The 17751-nt window shown below is 40.1% G+C and overlaps 1 protein-coding gene across 2 annotated transcripts in view; it reads left to right on the forward strand.

Moving 5' to 3' along the window:
• Window positions 1-17751, forward strand: part of TRPC4 (transient receptor potential cation channel subfamily C member 4) — a 64552-nt gene that overhangs the window by 41341 nt on the left and 5460 nt on the right. Inside the window, exons 4-8 of one of the 2 annotated variants that reach the window (XM_080987751.1) lie at window positions 5495-5663; window positions 9428-9567; window positions 11944-12257; window positions 15464-15659; window positions 16789-16983. In XM_080987751.1, the coding sequence (XP_080843877.1) occupies window positions 5495-5663; window positions 9428-9567; window positions 11944-12257; window positions 15464-15659; window positions 16789-16983 (1014 nt within the window). Of the gene's footprint in view, window positions 1-5494; window positions 5832-9427; window positions 9568-11943; window positions 12258-15463; window positions 15660-16788; window positions 16984-17751 lie in introns of both variants that reach the window. The other variant, XM_080987750.1, reaches the window with a different exon arrangement.

The raw sequence follows: 17751 nt of genomic DNA on the forward strand, positions 1-17751 counted from the left end.
TTGATTCAGTACCTAAATTAATTTCAGCATGAAATGGTTTAAGAATGAATTGTGATTCTTAAACCAGGCCTTTCAGATAGACGTCCCCAGCTTATTTTTTAATTGGTTGTTTATATTTATAAACTACAGTTCTGGACCATGTACAAAAGGGTACACACACACACACACATTCTCTACTCATTCGCATTAATGACGCAGATAGTGCAGATCTAATTAGGACAGAGTTGGGTGTGGGCATGACTCATGAGGCAAAGCAAAACTAGCAATGTGACTGGAAATTAAATGAGACCCCAAGTAAAGAGATTCCCTGATTGGAAACTAGAGCTATTAATCACAGACCTACACTCACATCCTCTGCTTTTCCCCTCCTGACTGCCTGATGGTTTCCATTTATGGAGACTTTTTGGGAGATCACAAAAATATATCAAACTAGACAACAACACAAGCAGTTCTGAAGCTTTGGCCTGTTTCTTGGATTTCCTTGGATCACAGCCACCCTGCATTCTGAGGTATTCGGAATATCTCCAGGGCAAGTATTCTCATCTTAGCCACATTATCTGAGGCGAATGCATAGACTTAAACATCTGCCCGTTCTCTACAAAGCTCCAGTTTGTTTGCCCCTACCCAGTCATTTCTGACCACAAGCTCTAATTTTATACAGCTCTAATCTCATCAGTCTCCCTGGAATACCATGGAAATGAGAGCTAGAATTATCAGTATCTTGGTGACATCAAACTCAAAATCAGAGTACAATATTCCCCAGCATCTTCATATACTATTTATTTAATCTAAAGGCCTTATGTTTTACTTTTCTGCCTCAGTGTCAGGTACTCCGGATCATTTACAACAGGATGACACCACAATTGTCAATATTCAGTAAAAGAACTGAAACATTCAAAAATACAAGAAAAAAATAATTAGTCATAGATATGCATGAGATCCTAATAAATAAAGTAATGTTTGAAGCTTTGGAAATTTGATCTAATATGGAGCTTAAAGATTAGTCTTCTCTACTTTATAAGATACTATTGAACCTACAAATGGGCAATGGGCAGAATCTTGAAAGAGTTGTGGAAAGGAGATTTAGGCCAACAAATTGATGAACACAAGTGGGGTTCTATATGATCTAAACCAACACTGCATACCATTTTGGCTAAACTGTAGGAAGTCATTATAAGATGCCCCTGGACGCCCCTATGCTTTTAAAGAAGTTAGCTACTGCATTTTCCCGTGTATAAGACTCTGTTGTTTTTTTCTAAAAAATAATGTCAAAAATTAGGGGGCATCTTATACACGGATAATGTCTCCCCCCCATTTTCTTAAATCTGAGTCCCCAAAAATAGGGGGTGTTTTATACATGGGGGTGTCTTATAGACAGAAAAATATGGTAATCTCTCACCCTTATGCTGGAGAGGATATAAGCTTAAAGGCACATTCCTCCACATGTGGGGGGGAGTGTCTCTTAAAGATTTCTGCACCCAATTTTTTTCATAATCCACCGTTATAGGGCAACATCTTGTACCCGATCCCATGTTAGCCCTGCTGTCAATGTGAAATGATACCAACCCAAATTTTAAACATAAAGAGGCAAATATTTGCTTCCAATTGTAATAAACACCCCCTCCCACCACAGAAACATGGACCCAATTTGTGTGTAATATAGCACATATGGAACACTTGACTCACCTTTGGAGAGTGATAAGAGGTTGGTTTTCAATGTATTATTGTTTATTAACAGTACAGTAACCTCCCTTTGGTCTCAGTCGCAACAGCCAGTAGATAAATTATCTTAATGCTTTAGATAGAAGTATACTCTAATTTACAAGATTTTACAAATTTGTTTCGATGTCACGTGGATGACTGCATACAAGACTTAATATCTGTACAGGTATCTGTCTTGGAAGACAAAACTTTGTGTTTGGTAATTTATTTTTAAATGTTTCAATAAAGTTTGTAAGTTAAAAAAACCACAATGTCTGTAAATAAAAAGGACATCAAGAAGAGAGGGAATTGGATCTCCTTGCTTTATGGCATTCCGAGCCTAAGTACAGTAAGAGAGGAGGTGCTATCACATGTTCCCACAAATCAAGCCTTGGTTATCAGCAAGATAGTCAGAAGGCCTCCCCAGATGACCTCCAAAATCAGCCAGGTTCATACTGTAGAGCAGGAGTGGCTAAACATTTTTTAGTTTGAGGGTCATATTGATGGTCAGCCCACCTCCTTAAGGGCCACATGCCAGCACTGGGAATGGCTAATTTTGTATGTGTGTGAACTGTCTCTCCCACCCACACCCACATATATGCATATTCCCCACACAATGCACACAGTCACCAGGCATGAAGGCACACTCTGCCTCTCTCACAAACATGCATTCTCACAAATAAACACAGGTAAAGACAAGACACACACAACCAGGGTTTCCAGCCCCCCCCCCCCACTCCAGGGCAGTGAAAACAGTACTTTGTATAAATCATTATTTTTTACTTCTTTTTAAATAGATCTGTTTATTTGCAAATACAAAAAGAAAAAAGGTAGCCGAGATAACAGCCTTTTCAGCTGACATCATATTTATTTTAAAAAATAATTTATTATTTTTACTCCGCCCATCTGGCTGGGTTTCCCCAGCCACAATAATAATATTCCATCAATTCTTATTTAAATATACAGATTAATATAAGCAATCCATATGCCCAAATAGATATTTAAACCATGTGTTCAGATAAGCACCATCACGTCTGCTACTGTCCTGCAACACTTTGGAGTCTCAGTTTCTTTTATTCCAACAGCATGAAAAGAAAATAAACCCCTCAAGCATAAGGTAGGGGTTTCAGATTTGCCCAAAAAATCTAGTTTATTTACTTATTTTATTTCTGACATTTATATAGTTACCCAATAACAATTGTATGGATGATAATTCCATGCTGATAAAATTCTTAGGGGTAAGGTAATTGCATTCTGGGACCTACTCCATGCTTTCTATAGATTTTATATTCTAGCACATTGAAGCATGTATTATAAATTGGTAGGATTTAAATAACTACCAACTGACATGTTTAATTAGAAGAGATAATTGAGTTTCTAAAAATACATTAGTATCCGGTAGATTAAATTAAATTCAACCATCCATCATGTTTTAATAGTCTGAAAAGTGCCTTAAGTATTACGCTAATGGTTTCCTTCTGTTGGCCATGCTTTGACTGTGTGCAATGACTAGAGCTGCCATTTATTTATTTATTTATTTATTTATTACAGTTATTTGGCACTTCTTCACTAGAGTGTCTCAAAGTGACTTAAAAAGTAAGAATAAAAATAACATGCTACTGCTACTGATCCAACCCACCACACTAAAGCGATTAGCACAAAAAGGTGCCACAGACATACCAAATTATCCTTCAGGGCCAAAGGCCTGGGAGAATAAAAATGGTTTTGCCTGGCAGCTAAAAACGCAATGGTGTTGCCAGCTGTGCCTCCTTGGGGAGAGCATTCCACAGTGGGGAGCCACTACTGAAAAAGGCCTGTTATCACGTCATTTCTCTCCCCACCTCCCTTCAGAGGGGCACCCAGAGAAGGGCCTCAGATGATGAATGCAGGCTTCATGTGGAGAGAGGCAGAATGGATGGAATAGTGGAGATGCAATGAAAGCAGAAAAATATGCTTTCTCCACTGCTTTCAATGCTACCAAATCAACATGAAAATGAGCACTTTACTAGCGTTTGGTTCCATTTGTCTGGAGTTTCCTTCCACTTGCATTCAAGCCTTCTCTGGGCTTGCTTCATTGCCCTAAACCATGGGTAGGCAAACTAAGGCCGGATCCAGCCCAATCACCTTCTAAATCTGGCCCGTGGACGGTCCAGGAATCAGCATGTTTTTACATGAGTAGAACGTGTCCTTTTATTTAAAATGCATCTCTTGGTTATTTGTGGGGCATAGGAATTCGTTCACCCCCCCCCCCCCAAAAATATATAGTCCGCCCCCCGCCCACAAGGTCTGAGGGACAGTAGACCGGCCCCCTGCTGAAAAAAGTTTGCTGACCCCTGCCCTAAACTCTGGGAGATATTCTCTGCCTGAAATCCTGGAATGTTGCTGCCCGTGTAGAAAATGAAGTACTGAGAAAAATGGACCAGTGGTTTGACTCACTATAAGGCAGTTGCCCATGTTCCTATGATTCCTATGTTCCTATGATTATCTTCTGAAGAGAAACTAGAGATGTTTGGATTTAATTTTTACAAATTCCAGTATGAGCTGGCCTGATTTGCCCCTTCCAAACTAATATGCAATTCAAATTTTTTAACTATTGCAACATAATTCTTGACTTAGAAGGCATCACAATCCTTATTTTTTGAAATAAAGAAAAGACATTTTAAAATATGTATTTAAATTCAAATTTTCATACTTTTCTCTTTTTTTAGTTAATTGATGTAAAAGTGACACAGACTGGAAATAGATCGTCCTGTATATCCTCAAGAGAAGCACTTTAAGATAGTCACAATATTAGAGTTTCCTCTTGCTTTCTCAGCATCAGCGCTCCTGAACATCAGAAATGGTGGTCCATCTAGTCTAATGTTCTATTTTCAGCTGTGGCTAGTCATAACCTTCACGATTCCTGTTGTGTTCACATTATATCCTAATTGTGGATATGCCTGTTCCATCTCTATGAAGTGGGGGCAGGGATTAGGCAGGACAAAAGTCACTAACTATGGTTTCTCTGCTGCTTCTTTATCAGTGGCTGCTATTGTATGTTGCAGAGGAAATTGCAGATATTTGTGCACTAAGTGCATATTCCATTTAGAGTTGTTGCTGCTGTGTCTTTACTAGCAGCTAAAAATGACAAAGATGAAACATTTGCTGGTTTGACGTAAAGGGGAAATTCCACCTGCCTAATTTCTGTGCATTGGATGCAGTGTCAGGGTTGATAAAACAGTGGCAAACCTAATACCATTACAGAACATTTGTTCTTAAAAGGTGCATGTATGCAGTTCTGGGCTAAACCTAAATCTGCACGAATTAAGCCACTTTGGATTCAGTTCCAGGGCCCTATTGATGGACGCACACAGCAGGTTCAGAACATTTGGTGTTCTAAGATGAATTGCATAGCAACTGGGACTTTTGTGTTCTTTTAATTTTTATTTGAATTTGAAAGTTGATCTAATGATGGCTGAGTAGTGTTGCTAAGTCCAGTCCTTGAGAGGGATCCAGTAAAAGTTGCACTGAAGAGAACATTTCCTCTAGGTGGGTTTTTCCATGGCTGTACCACTGAGATAAGAAGAAGAAGAAAATGCATTAATGTGACTGGAGGCAATGGATGACAAGATTCTTGTACCTTTAATATTTGGTCATAAAGGGAGTCCATTTCAGATTGTCATATAGATAATTTCCATTAGGCAGGCAGGCGAAACAGCTCGGTACCTGCTGAAATTCCTTCGCCATGGTACAATGTACAGGTAATGATGTAGTAGGTGGGAGAGATTTGACTGTTCTTTTTCTTTTGCTTTAGTTTGTTGCCCAGCCAAACTGCCAACAACTGCTTGCCTCTCGCTGGTATGATGAGTTCCCTGGCTGGAGGAGGCGCCACTGGGCCGTGAAGATGTTGACTTGCGTCATCATTGGATTTCTTTTCCCCGTCTTTTCTATCTGCTACCTGATAGCTCCCAAGAGCCCACTGGGTCTGTTCATCAGGAAGCCATTCATCAAATTTATCTGCCATACTGCATCCTACTTGACTTTCTTGTTCCTTCTGCTGCTTGCCTCTCAGCACATTGACAGGTCAGATCTGAACATGCAGGGACCTCCACCAACCATCGTCGAATGGATGATATTACCGTGGGTCCTGGGTAAATGTATTAGTAAAGAAAATTCAGTTGACTTGCATAACTCTTCCATAATTGTCTAGCATTGCCTAGCATATACAGCAGGGCATTGTAGTTTATTCTATGATTCTATTATAAACTAGTTCAGTAATCTATCCGCAACCCATCTAGGTCAATAACAGAAAATTCCATTTAAGATTAAGGAATTTTTAAGGAAAGGAATTTCAACTTTAATTTCATTTCAGAATTAAAATTACTTTCAAATTAATATGTTGAATGGTGGGCAGTCAGATCCAGATGCTTTTCTCCACTTGGACAAATAGGCTAAACTAGCATTTTTGCTCTAGATTTTAAAAATGGGAAATGATGTAGCTTTTAAAAAAAAAAAACATATGGGGAGAGGGGGAATCAGAAACAAAGTTCCACCATTCCACTAGGGAAAACACAAAATAGATCATTATGCTTCATTGCCAGCAGTAAATTGCATAACAAAAGTCTGGGCTTTTTCCACCATTTTAATGGAAGTTCTTCAGTCTTAATAGAAAACAATCCATCCATATAAATAAGAATCTGCACCCATAACTCATATCTTTCCACTGAAGAGCCAATAACTGACTGATTTGTGGCAAAGTCTGATTTTTTGACATTGCATTTTGGGCCGGTTTCTTGAGACTGTTACTGCATGTGCTCTAATTTATTAGGGGCAGTCCCTGTTTTCAGGCAGCTTTCTGGGACACCTAATTGTCCCTGTTTTGATACATATCTATGTTCCCTCTGTTTTTTTCTTAGTCAGTTTCATTTTGTGCCTAGTGCACATACATATCAGGGTACATGCAATGAACACTAAGGCTGCAATCCTAACACCTGATGTTGATCAGTAGAAAGGTAGACTATAGTACAGACCCCTCTTCTGGCTTTTGATGATGGATAGGAGTGCCACCGATGTGGGGCGGGGCCCCTATCTCAGTAAGCTACCAGCAGAAGCAAGTGGAGAGCCCCAAAACAGGGCATTTCAAGGCAAGGCACTAGAGATTCCCCCAAGGGGGTGATTCTCGGCCCCCTCAGCTACATTACTCCTAGAACTGACACTGCAAAGTATGTGAAGCCATCAAATATTCCATCGTAGCTTCCCACAATCGTGCGTTTATTAACAAACAAACACCCATAAATGAACACCAATCAACTGAACTTAGTATTCTCTTAACAGAACAAGCTGTCGTGCTTGCTGTTAGGATTATAGTCATCTGAAAGCAACGGACATACATCAGCATGGTGTATGTGTGCAAATTGGGCTGTGCAATAGGAGAAGAGGAGATGGCATGGAAATGGGGGTGATTTAAGAAGAATGAGGAAGGTAGAGGGGGAAAGCGAGTGGAGGTGAAAATATGGGGTGCAAAGGGAGTTGCACAAAACGAGGGAGTAGAAGGCATGGGAAAGGGGTTAAAGATGAAAGCAGGAACACGAAAGTGTCTGAAATATGTAAGGTGATGGTGACTTCTTAGCTGGGTGGAGGATGATAAGGATGTTTAGTAGTTGCAAGGTAGGAGGAAGATGCAAGGGGAGTCACAGACATGGGGGCAAAGGTGGAAAACAGGTCCAGATCAGGGCTGTAGGGCTGTTGGAGAAGTGGTTGCAGAAATGGAGTTGGTAAGGTGAAAAGTGAGTTTAGCAGTTGCTTGGGGTAGGAAGCAGAAGTTCTAGTGGGTTTATGTGAAGAAACCTGTGACTGGCGTGAGCAGGAATGCAGCCTCAAATATATTAATCATTCCTGTCATTATGCTCCTGGGATTCTTGTCAGATCTTGAACAGTTTGACTTTATTCTAAAAGCAGTTTCAAAATGTTTGTTTCCCGTAAAGAGGCTACCATTCTTCTTTGTTCACTAAACATCTTGCGACATTCCCCTAAAATAATTGCTTGTGTCACTGACCTTAGTATTGAGACAATATAGGTTAATGTTTATTGGTTTTGCTAGATTACCGGAGATGAAGGGGAGAGAGAGGATTACCAGTAGAGCAAAAGATAGACTGTCAAACTCTGTGTTTTCGTGCAAGTGCACATTAATAAGGTCTTGGCAAGTTTCTCTTTAGAAATAAAAAACAACAACTAAAATCAGCCCCAGTTGGTTGCCGTTTTCAGCAAAGTAGTTACATGGAAGGAAGTGCTGACCTCTCTTTACTCCTGGCCTTTTTCTGATCAGAATCTCCTCCAAGCTGTTTACCATCTCATATGTTCTTTTTCACCCACTGATTTCAATCAACAGAAGAGATTTAAGCATGCGCTTAACTTCCAAGTCCTTTTGCTGAATACATTTGGCATTATTATTTTGGTCCTGGCTGTAATGATTCCAGTTCTTGCTATTCATGACGATCAAAAAGACCATTAGCAATGTTTTGGGAATGTGTGAATGTGATGGAGAAAAAGCTGGAATTTAAGGGCTCCTCCTTGAGAACTCCTAAATGTGCACAAAAATATATAACCAAATCCCATGTTGTGTTCACCCTGTCATCTTGAGTTATGGTATCTCTTTTGGGAAATTATATATGGCAGCAATATGCTGTAACTGGATGCTGAGTTCACATTCTACACTCTTGTGATGGCACAGGAAGTTGCCTATTCTTTAAAAAAATGCAATAGGAGAAAAGTTCTTTGCAGCAGGTCTGTGGCTGTTGTAAAATTCTAAGGGTATAAGATTTGATCCAAGTATTTTACTCTCCTTTGCCACCCACATCTCACCCTTGTCTGCCCTGTTTTGGCCATTTCACCTGTATTTTTGGAGTCGCAGAGGTAGTGCATCTACCATGTTTGCCACCAAATCCTTTAGCCCCTCAGCTGAAGGATGTTCAGTACTGGATTACACCCTAAAAGGTTCTTTACATTCTCTCCCTAGAACTATTATTTTCCAAGGTATATCAGCCACACTAAAATTTATTAGCTGCTTGAAATATTTCCTGATTTGTTCAAGCAAAGCTACCTGTATGCATAACATCTGATAAGTGCCATCCTATTAGCTGTTCCCCAGAATGAGTGTCTTAAATCAGTTATGACTGCTATGGAAAACAAAAAGGTGGTGTTCGTTGCTGTGAATAGTAATAAAACAATTATTTCCCAATAATAAATTTCACTTTAGGTGACTGAGTTTTTCATCACATACAGTTCCTCTGAAGTGCCATTTAAACAGCAGGTGACCACTGGTGCTAAATTTCAGGAAGTGTTGTTTAAAGGTCAAAAATCAAAGTTTGAAAAGCAGTTATAAATTTGAACCTGAATTCACAGCCTGCCAAGTTCAGAGTAATTCTTCTCCCCACTGCCTTTAGGCTACAGTCAGTGGAACCAAAGTACATGGTGAGCAGAATAGTAACCATTGTTGCTGCAGCTCCTGTTCTCTTCCATGGGACTGCACTGGAAATTTTCCCATTGATTATGCCATATATATATATTGGAAACGTGAATCACAAATGAAAAATAACAATATATGTGACTAATAGATTGTAATGGTTATTACGGTTGTAGTTGAGCATGCTTAAAATGTCATGTGCTTTTATTTCATTTTAAGCAAATAAACACAACAGCTTAAGCAATTCATACAACTAACTTATATCACTGCTTTCTATATTTACAGGGTTTATCTGGGGTGAAATTAAACAAATGTGGGATGGCGGCCTGCAGGATTATATTCATGACTGGTGGAACCTGATGGATTTTGTAATGAACTCATTGTACCTGGCAACAATATCTTTAAAAATTGTTGCATTTTCAAAGGTAATCAAGACATCTATTCATATTGTGAATATACTATATACTTGACATTTACTTTGAATGTGATTTTATTTTGTTTTCCCTTTCTCAGGATCTGTTCTCTTTATATTGCCTTTCGTTGTTGATTAATAACTGCCAATCCAGTAATCAGTAACTTGGGGATAAAATATAATCCTAAACAAAAGTTTTGGCTCATTGTGGAAAATACCCATTCTGAATTAGAATTTTTGGAGTGAACAAATAGGACAAAAGCAAAATGGAAATTCACTGTTAAGGAATTCAAATGTCACAATTTCCTGAATAATTTCTGTTGATTGTGAAATGAAATCAGATCAGGGAGTACCTCCCAAACAACATACCTGAACTCTCCAAGGGAGAGCAATCCCAGCAAGAACAGGAAATCTACTCATTTCCCAAACTCAAGAGCCTGCAAAGCACATCTTGACTGGATTCAATTTCAGGTTAAACTTCATAGGTATCTGAGACCAGTAAAATCCAGCCTGCTTGTGGAGATGAATTATTTTATGTACCAGTTCAGTTCCATTCCTGATGTCTCACTTGCTGGATCATCACCTTGTCGTGGTGAGTGGGCTTGCATGTTCATATGACCCTTTGAACAAAGCTGTCGGGAGTCTCGTACTCCCAGCAGGGTCACCCAAGGCAGTAAGGTCAAAGGGAGACAAGGAATAATCCAAGACGTCCTCAACGGCAGAACAGGCAGAAGATAACAAGTGGTATGTTACAATGGCTGTGAAGGCAGATGAAGGCTGCAGCAGATAAGAACCTACTGGTCGTTGTGATACTCATGCCATCGGAATAAAGCCTTACTGTGAATACTGCAACATAAAACAAATTCATGCACAGGCGTCTTCCAAAAGCGTATCCCGGACCCAAAGAAGTCCCATGGCAATCGGCAAATGGTAATGGGGGCAGGACTATGAAATTTGGAAGCCCCTCGTCATGAACCGGCACATGGGCAGTGAATACAGATTCAGTTGTTCCGACTCAAGGAATGAAGCAGTTGAGTAGCTCAGCAGCTGTATCCATGACTGAGCAGTCCTATTTAGGATCCACTCTGCTCACTCCAAAAAGGGGGAGGGGCTAGAAAAGGTGCCCTAAACATAGTCTGCCACCATTTTTCTCTGACTGGATTACTGTGCCCAGTGGGGTCACCATCCAGTGGTCATAAAAGACAATTAACTTTGGAACATGGATTATACAGACTTTGTTGGATAGCACAGATAATGAGTGTCCTGAACACAGGACTGCCATCATCGCAAGAGATTTGTGATGTTTTAACTTCGATTTTGCAGCATAGTGTAGGTGATGTTTTAGAAATTTATTTAGAGACTGCTCTCTCTTTCCCAATGACTGTAGAGTGTGACATGTCAAAATATCTACCCAGTTCTGGCCAGTTAGCTTTTGTGAAGAAGGTGTATATTCTGGAAGATACATATTCAGAAACAAAACACAGAGTAACTATCTGTGGGGAATTTCCAGGTGAGTGGTCTGGTCGCAGTTATAGGGGAAGGAGTGTTCATCTGCTCAGAATATAGGGTCCCTCACAAAATACTGTTTTTAAATGTGTTGCAAGCCACCCACAGTGGCTGGGGCAACCCAGTCAGATGGGCAGGGTACAAATATATTATTATTGTTATATTATTATTATTATTATTATTATTATTATTATTATTATTATTACAGTGGTACCTTGGTTCTCAAACTTAACCCGTTCCAGAAGTCCATTCCAAAACCAAAGCGTTCCAAAACCAAGGTGCGCTTTCCCATAGAAAGTTATGCAAAATGGATTAATCCATTCCAGACTTTTAAAAACAGCCCCTAAAACAGCAATTTAACATGAATTTTACTATCCAATGAGACCATTGATCCATAAAATGAAAGCAAGAAACAATGTACTGCAGTCACACAATCAATCAATCAGTAGCTGAACTGGGTTCCACACAGTCACAAAAACAAAACAAAAAGCCACAGAAATAAAAATGCAAAATAAATAGCAAAAACTGACAGACCTCAGTATAACACTCAAAACGGATGTGTGGCACTCGAATTGGAAGCATAACACTCAAAATGGAGCCAAGTTCGGCTTCCGAAAAAAGTTCGTAAACACTTACTTCCGGGTTTGCAGTGTTTGGGTTCCAAGTTGTTTGAGTACAAGGCGTTTGAGAACTAAGGTACCACTGTATTCTCAAAAGGATTGTGAAGCAGCAAATGAAAGGAGTCACATCTAACAATTACTCATTGAGGGTCTGTCTTGGAAGAGTATGGTCTTGCTGAAATGAAAAGTGATTGCAGAACATAATGGTTTTTGTATTGTTGGGGAAAGACCTTGCTAATTTTGCATAACTCTATTGTTTTCAGTACAGTGGGCTGCTCCCAAGACAGAGCTGGGATATGTGGCACCCAACACTGGTGGCTGAGGCACTGTTTGCTATTGCAAACATATTTAGTTCTCTGCGCCTGATCTCATTATTCACTGCAAATTCTCATCTGGGACCATTGCAGATCTCTCTTGGAAGAATGTTACTGGACATTTTAAAGTTTCTTTTCATCTACTGTCTTGTGCTGCTAGCTTTCGCAAATGGACTTAACCAGCTATATTTCTATTATGAAACAAATGATGCCAATCGCTGTAAAGGGATTCGGTGTGAAAATCAAAATAATGCATTTTCAACGTAAGTTAGCTACTTAAATGATTCATAGTATTCTTTTTGTATTGCACAGTGCTCCATGTTGATTTGTTGCTAAAGAGTTGTCTAGGGCGGCAAACTGGTTTCATTTTAAGGAAGGAATTTAAATGCACAACATACAAGGCAACAAACCGATACTTAAAGGTTTGGTCATAACATTGACCAAAACCTATTGTTTGACAACAATAATAATGTGAGCTAGACTACGTCAAAACTGTCTGGTGGCTAATTCTCTGCTGGAGAGACCAATATGATCAGTGGTCAGGGATGATGGGGGTTGTAGTTAGAAACACGTGAAGAGCACAGAGTTGGGGAAGGGTGTTTTAAAATGTTATGATAGCTTGTACAGATGATGAATTAGGCTTCCTTTGGGCACAATGAGGTTGCAGAGGAAACATAACACGTTTTCCATTCCTATAATTGCTGCTGCTTAACCACTCTTCATTTCATTGGTGGAAAACAGAAGGGGCCATAAGTACACTTTCTAGAACCAAAAGGGACTTCTGCAAATTTCAGGGACTGGGATGACTTTATGACTGGAAGGGATGGAATTTACCTCCGGAAGCATTAATCAAAAACGATTACCTTTCATTTTGATTAATTACTGTCAATTCAGTGATCAGTAACTTGGGGGTAAGAGATATTCCTAAACAAAAGTTTCGGAATATGTGGTCACAGTTTTGCTGCCAGGACACTGTTGAATGATGCTGCGTCACACTGTGGATGGGGGCTTCTGGAAGAAAAACGGTAGTTGCCCCAGAAAAGCAGTCTGCCCCATAAATTTCCTTGATGTGATACTAGGTCATGACATAGTGTGCAGCAGATTTTCTTGGGATGGGTGGGAATGACAGCCACAGGAAGGGATATTGCTGCTGCTGCTGCTGCTGCTGCTGCTGCCACACACACACACACACACACACAAAATGAAGGCACCCACAAGCCTATCTGAGCCAAAAGAGTTCAAGTGAGAAATTCCAGCTCAGTCTTACATAGGAATAGGCATTGTTGGATTCTTGTGGGGAATATAGCACTATATTAAATGCTGTCTGGGAAAGCGTCAGAAAAGGGTAACCAAAATGATCAAGAGTGATTCCCTATGAATAAATGTTACAGCATTTAGGACTTCTTAGTTTAGAGAAAAGAAGAGCAAGAGGTGACATGATAGAAATTTATGCAACTATGCATGGCATGGAGAAAGTGGCTAGAGAGGGGAAAAAATCTCCCACTGTCATCTCACTAAAACCTATGGAAATCTCATGAAGCTGAATGCTGGAAAATTCAGGACAGATAAAATAAGGTACAGTGGTACTTCGATTTTTGAACGTAATCTGTTTTGGAAGACCTTTTGAGTTCTGAAACGTTCAAAATCTGAAAACTCAATAGCCAACAGCTAGGCCTCAGGATCTTGCACTCAGTGGAAGCCGTGTGACATGTTCGACTTCTGAGGCATGTTCAAAAACCGAAATGTTCATCAGCGGAGACATTTGAAAACCGAGGTAACACTGTACTTCTTCATATAACACATAGAAACTATGGAACTCGCTTCAATGGGAGGCAGTCATGGTCACTGATTTAGATGGCTTTGCTGAAGCCTGGCTACATGGTGCAAGGCAGCGGTGTGGCAGGTGGCGGTGCTGTGTGTGGCGGTCAGCTCAGTGGGATCGCACCTTCATCGCCAGTGAAATATACTTGGAGCCAAGTGTGGATTTCATGCTCTTTATTCAGCTCATGGTAGTGAGGAATGGAAGTTCCACCAAAATGTCTGCTTTATATACATTAGTTACACAATGGGCCCCACATGATTGGTTAATTCTGGGATTCTCCTGTAGGCCAATCAGGTTGTGGATTCACTTCCACCTGGAGTTGGATTGGGTGGCTCCTGCAGACCAATCAGACTGCGGCATTCTGGATCCTATTGTTCTAGGACCAATCAGACTGCTGCATTTTGGATCCTATTCAACTCAGTACATAACAGCTTTAATCGAAGATTAGACAAATTCCTGGAGGAGAAGGCTATTGATGACTACTAACCACGATGGTTTATGCTGTCCTCCATGACCAGAGGCAGTAATGCTTCTGAATACCAGTTTCTGGATACCACATGAGGGAAGAGGGTCCTCAAATCCTTCTTGTGGGCTCCCCACGGGCATGTGGTTGAGCACTGTGAGAGCAGGATTCTGTAGACCAGGGGTGTCCAACAGGTCGATTGCGATCGCAGCAACTTTGGCTCATTCTCTCCCCTAAAAAGCCCAACAACTTTGATGGGTAGATTGCTGCCAGTTTTTTAATAGTGGGAGTAGATCCCAGTCTCTTGGAAGTTGGACACCCCTGCTGTAGACCATTGGCCTGATCTAGCAGGCTTTGCTTATATTCTTATGAATCATACCGTTAATGTTGCTAAAAAAAAACCAGATGTGAAAGAAATAATATTCCACCTACGGTACCAAAAATTTGACTGAGGAAATGTAATAGGAGATCTAGACGTTATGATGAAATGGAGCTGCCACCCAAAGTGACAGCATTGTTTCAAGTTATTCCTCTCTGTAACATGCAGCAAAACTTACATCATGTACAGATGCTTTCTCATCCTGTGCGTTTTCCTGCATGTAGGCAGCATAATTGGCTGCAGTAGCTGGGGAGATACAAAGCATGATGATGTCAGCACATATATAAGTACGGGGGGGGGGGACTTCAGTTGGGGGTGATGTTTTTCAGCGGCAGCTCAGTGTTTATTTGTAACATCTAGTTTCACCTTAATTGCAGTCCTGAACTGCAAGCCCCAATTTGCATTTCAATACCTAATCTAGTGCCATGTAAAAGCCACCCAGTCCTATATAGCTGCACTGTTTCCACTGGTACCAACGTGCCCTTAGGATGCTATGCCAGGGACGATAGATAGCCTACCCCACCCTCCCTATTCGCTATTTCCCTGCTATCCAAAATCCCTTTATGATCCATTGAGGCTTTGCAAGAGGACCAGATTTCCCCATGTGCTAATCAATGCTCGAATCCCAGTGAGCACAGCCTAGAACTGGGCTATAACTTAATTGCATTTAAATGTCTCATTTGCTGTTTTAAGTTTAAAGGTTTTAATTAAAGTTTGGGGTGAGGATGTACCGTAGTATTTAAAACAAATGAGATGCTTCTGTTTTCTTTAAGACTTTTCCTTTCCTTTTTTTCTTTCTTTGCAGTTTGTTTGAAACTCTCCAGTCACTGTTTTGGTCCGTGTTTGGGCTCATCAACCTTTATGTGACCAATGTAGACGCACGACATGAATTCACTGAGTTTGTTGGGGCCACCATGTTTGGGACCTACAATGTCATCTCTCTGGTCGTCCTTCTCAACATGTTGATAGCTATGATGAACAATTCCTATCAGCTCATTGCTGTCAGTTCCTTGGTTTGATTCTTGTTCACTTTGAAAGCCGTATCTGTCAGTTGACCAAAATTCCAGCTGTTTGAGAACAATAAGCCCTGTGCTTAAGTATGCTTACAAAATTAGGTTCCCTAGAATGTGCTCTAGCCTCCAAAGAAGCAGAAATCAGCTACCTGAGCATTCCAGCACGAATAATTTTTCACCAGGTGCAAAATTAAATAAGCCTGGCTTTGCATACCATTTGGTATTCAGCACCCAACATCTCATAATTTAATCAGTATTCAGCATTGGGGGACATATAAAGAACCTACTTTTCTAAGCAAGAAAGCTGAGATTTCTAGTTTTGCCAAAGTATGCCAAAGTGTTACTGACTTTCTGTTCCTAGCCACCCATCTTATTAGACCTATATTCTCTTATATACATTCGATTCTTTTCTAGATACTTCTCAGTTTCATCAGCTTACATTCATACTTTTATTTTTCCTTGTACTGAGAAGACCAAATCTGTCTGGGTCTCTCTATCTTCTTCCCATTATTCTCATTTCTGTTTTCCTTCATTTGTTCTTTCCTTTTTCCCTACATTCTTCCCCATACCATTCAGTTTGCTTTACTTATCATACATTGAACACACCTACTTTTGTCCTACTTCTTTCTTTACTTTTAACTGCTGTGTCTTTGTTTATTTATTATTTCCCATCCTCCTCTTCAGCAGAAAAGGCTCCTCAAATAGCTTTACAGATCAGGTTTTGAAAAAGATATTCTCTGCCTTCAAGATCTATATCTATTTCCCCCTTTCCTAGAACCAAAGTAAAAGTTATGTGGAAAATCCATGATTTGATCTCCCGACATAATTGTGCTTCCCCTAAAAAAGCTACAGGGGATTCTAATTTGGTATAGAGTAACAACTTGAGGAGGTTCCTTTCCCATTGTAACACAGCCGTGATCCAAATTGGGTCCAATTTCTAGAATAGAAATAACTCAAACTTTTGCTTTAAAAGCTAATGAGACAACATAAAAACCATTATCTGTAACATACCTGATGGACTAAAAAGATTTTCAGCACCTGTGTAAAAACAGATAGTGAGAATTCCAGATCTCTCCAATAAGAAATGAAAATATGTTTCCATATTTCCTGTGTTCAGGATCATGCAGACATTGAATGGAAATTTGCTCGAACAAAACTTTGGATGAGTTACTTTGAAGAAGGAGGGACTCTGCCTACTCCGTTTAATGTCATACCAAGTCCCAAATCTCTCTGGTACCTGATCAGATGGCTGTGGAGACAAGTGTTCAGGAAAAAAATCAGAAAGAAACCTGAAAGTTTTGGAACAATTGGGGTAAGCAATAATTGCCGTTTTCCTCACCACATGCCTTTCTTTATGTTTAGGTGTTATCATAGGTATTAGACACCAGCATGTTGGGCAAAAGCCAGCCTGGGCACTACTATTTTCCATCTATCTTATACTACTTTTGGGAGACAAGCACAAAATGAAAATATCCACCCCTTCCCTTTTCTGGTTAAGGGAAACCAGAACTGATCGGTGTTGCCTATCACCACCAAAATAATGAGTCAGGTGTTACGAATTTGGAAAGACATACCGTAACTTTGACATCTTAAAATAACTTTCCCCCAAGCAATTCCCAATGGTTTTAATTACCAAAAAGCTATGGATGAGAACTCCCGACTTACTATCATGTAAAAAGACTGCTGAATTAGTAATGTTTGTGCATGTGTATCATATTAATACACACATCAGGGAGTCAGGATTGGACATTCAATAGTCAGCCCTAGTTAATTGCCATATAAAGTGTGGAATTGCGCACACGCACACACCTGCGCACAGACACACACACACGAGCATGGCTGTAGTCATGCGTCTCCCAAGTCACTATTTTGCCACTTTCTTTTCCTCATTACAAAGGATATTTTTCCTAAATGTATATGTTAGTGTACTGTAAGATGAGCAGTTAATATGCATAAAAACTGGCCATTGTGATTCACTAGACCTCCTGAAGAATCTGCCCATGAAGAGGGAATTGTGCACCTTTCCTGGTCAATAAATGAAACCCCCCACCCCCACCCCCACACCAACAGGCCTTTGGGA

This window comes from Podarcis pityusensis (genome assembly GCF_964106645.2).
Source record: "Podarcis pityusensis genome assembly, chromosome: 17".
Taxonomy (NCBI): Eukaryota; Metazoa; Chordata; class Lepidosauria; order Squamata; family Lacertidae; genus Podarcis; species Podarcis pityusensis.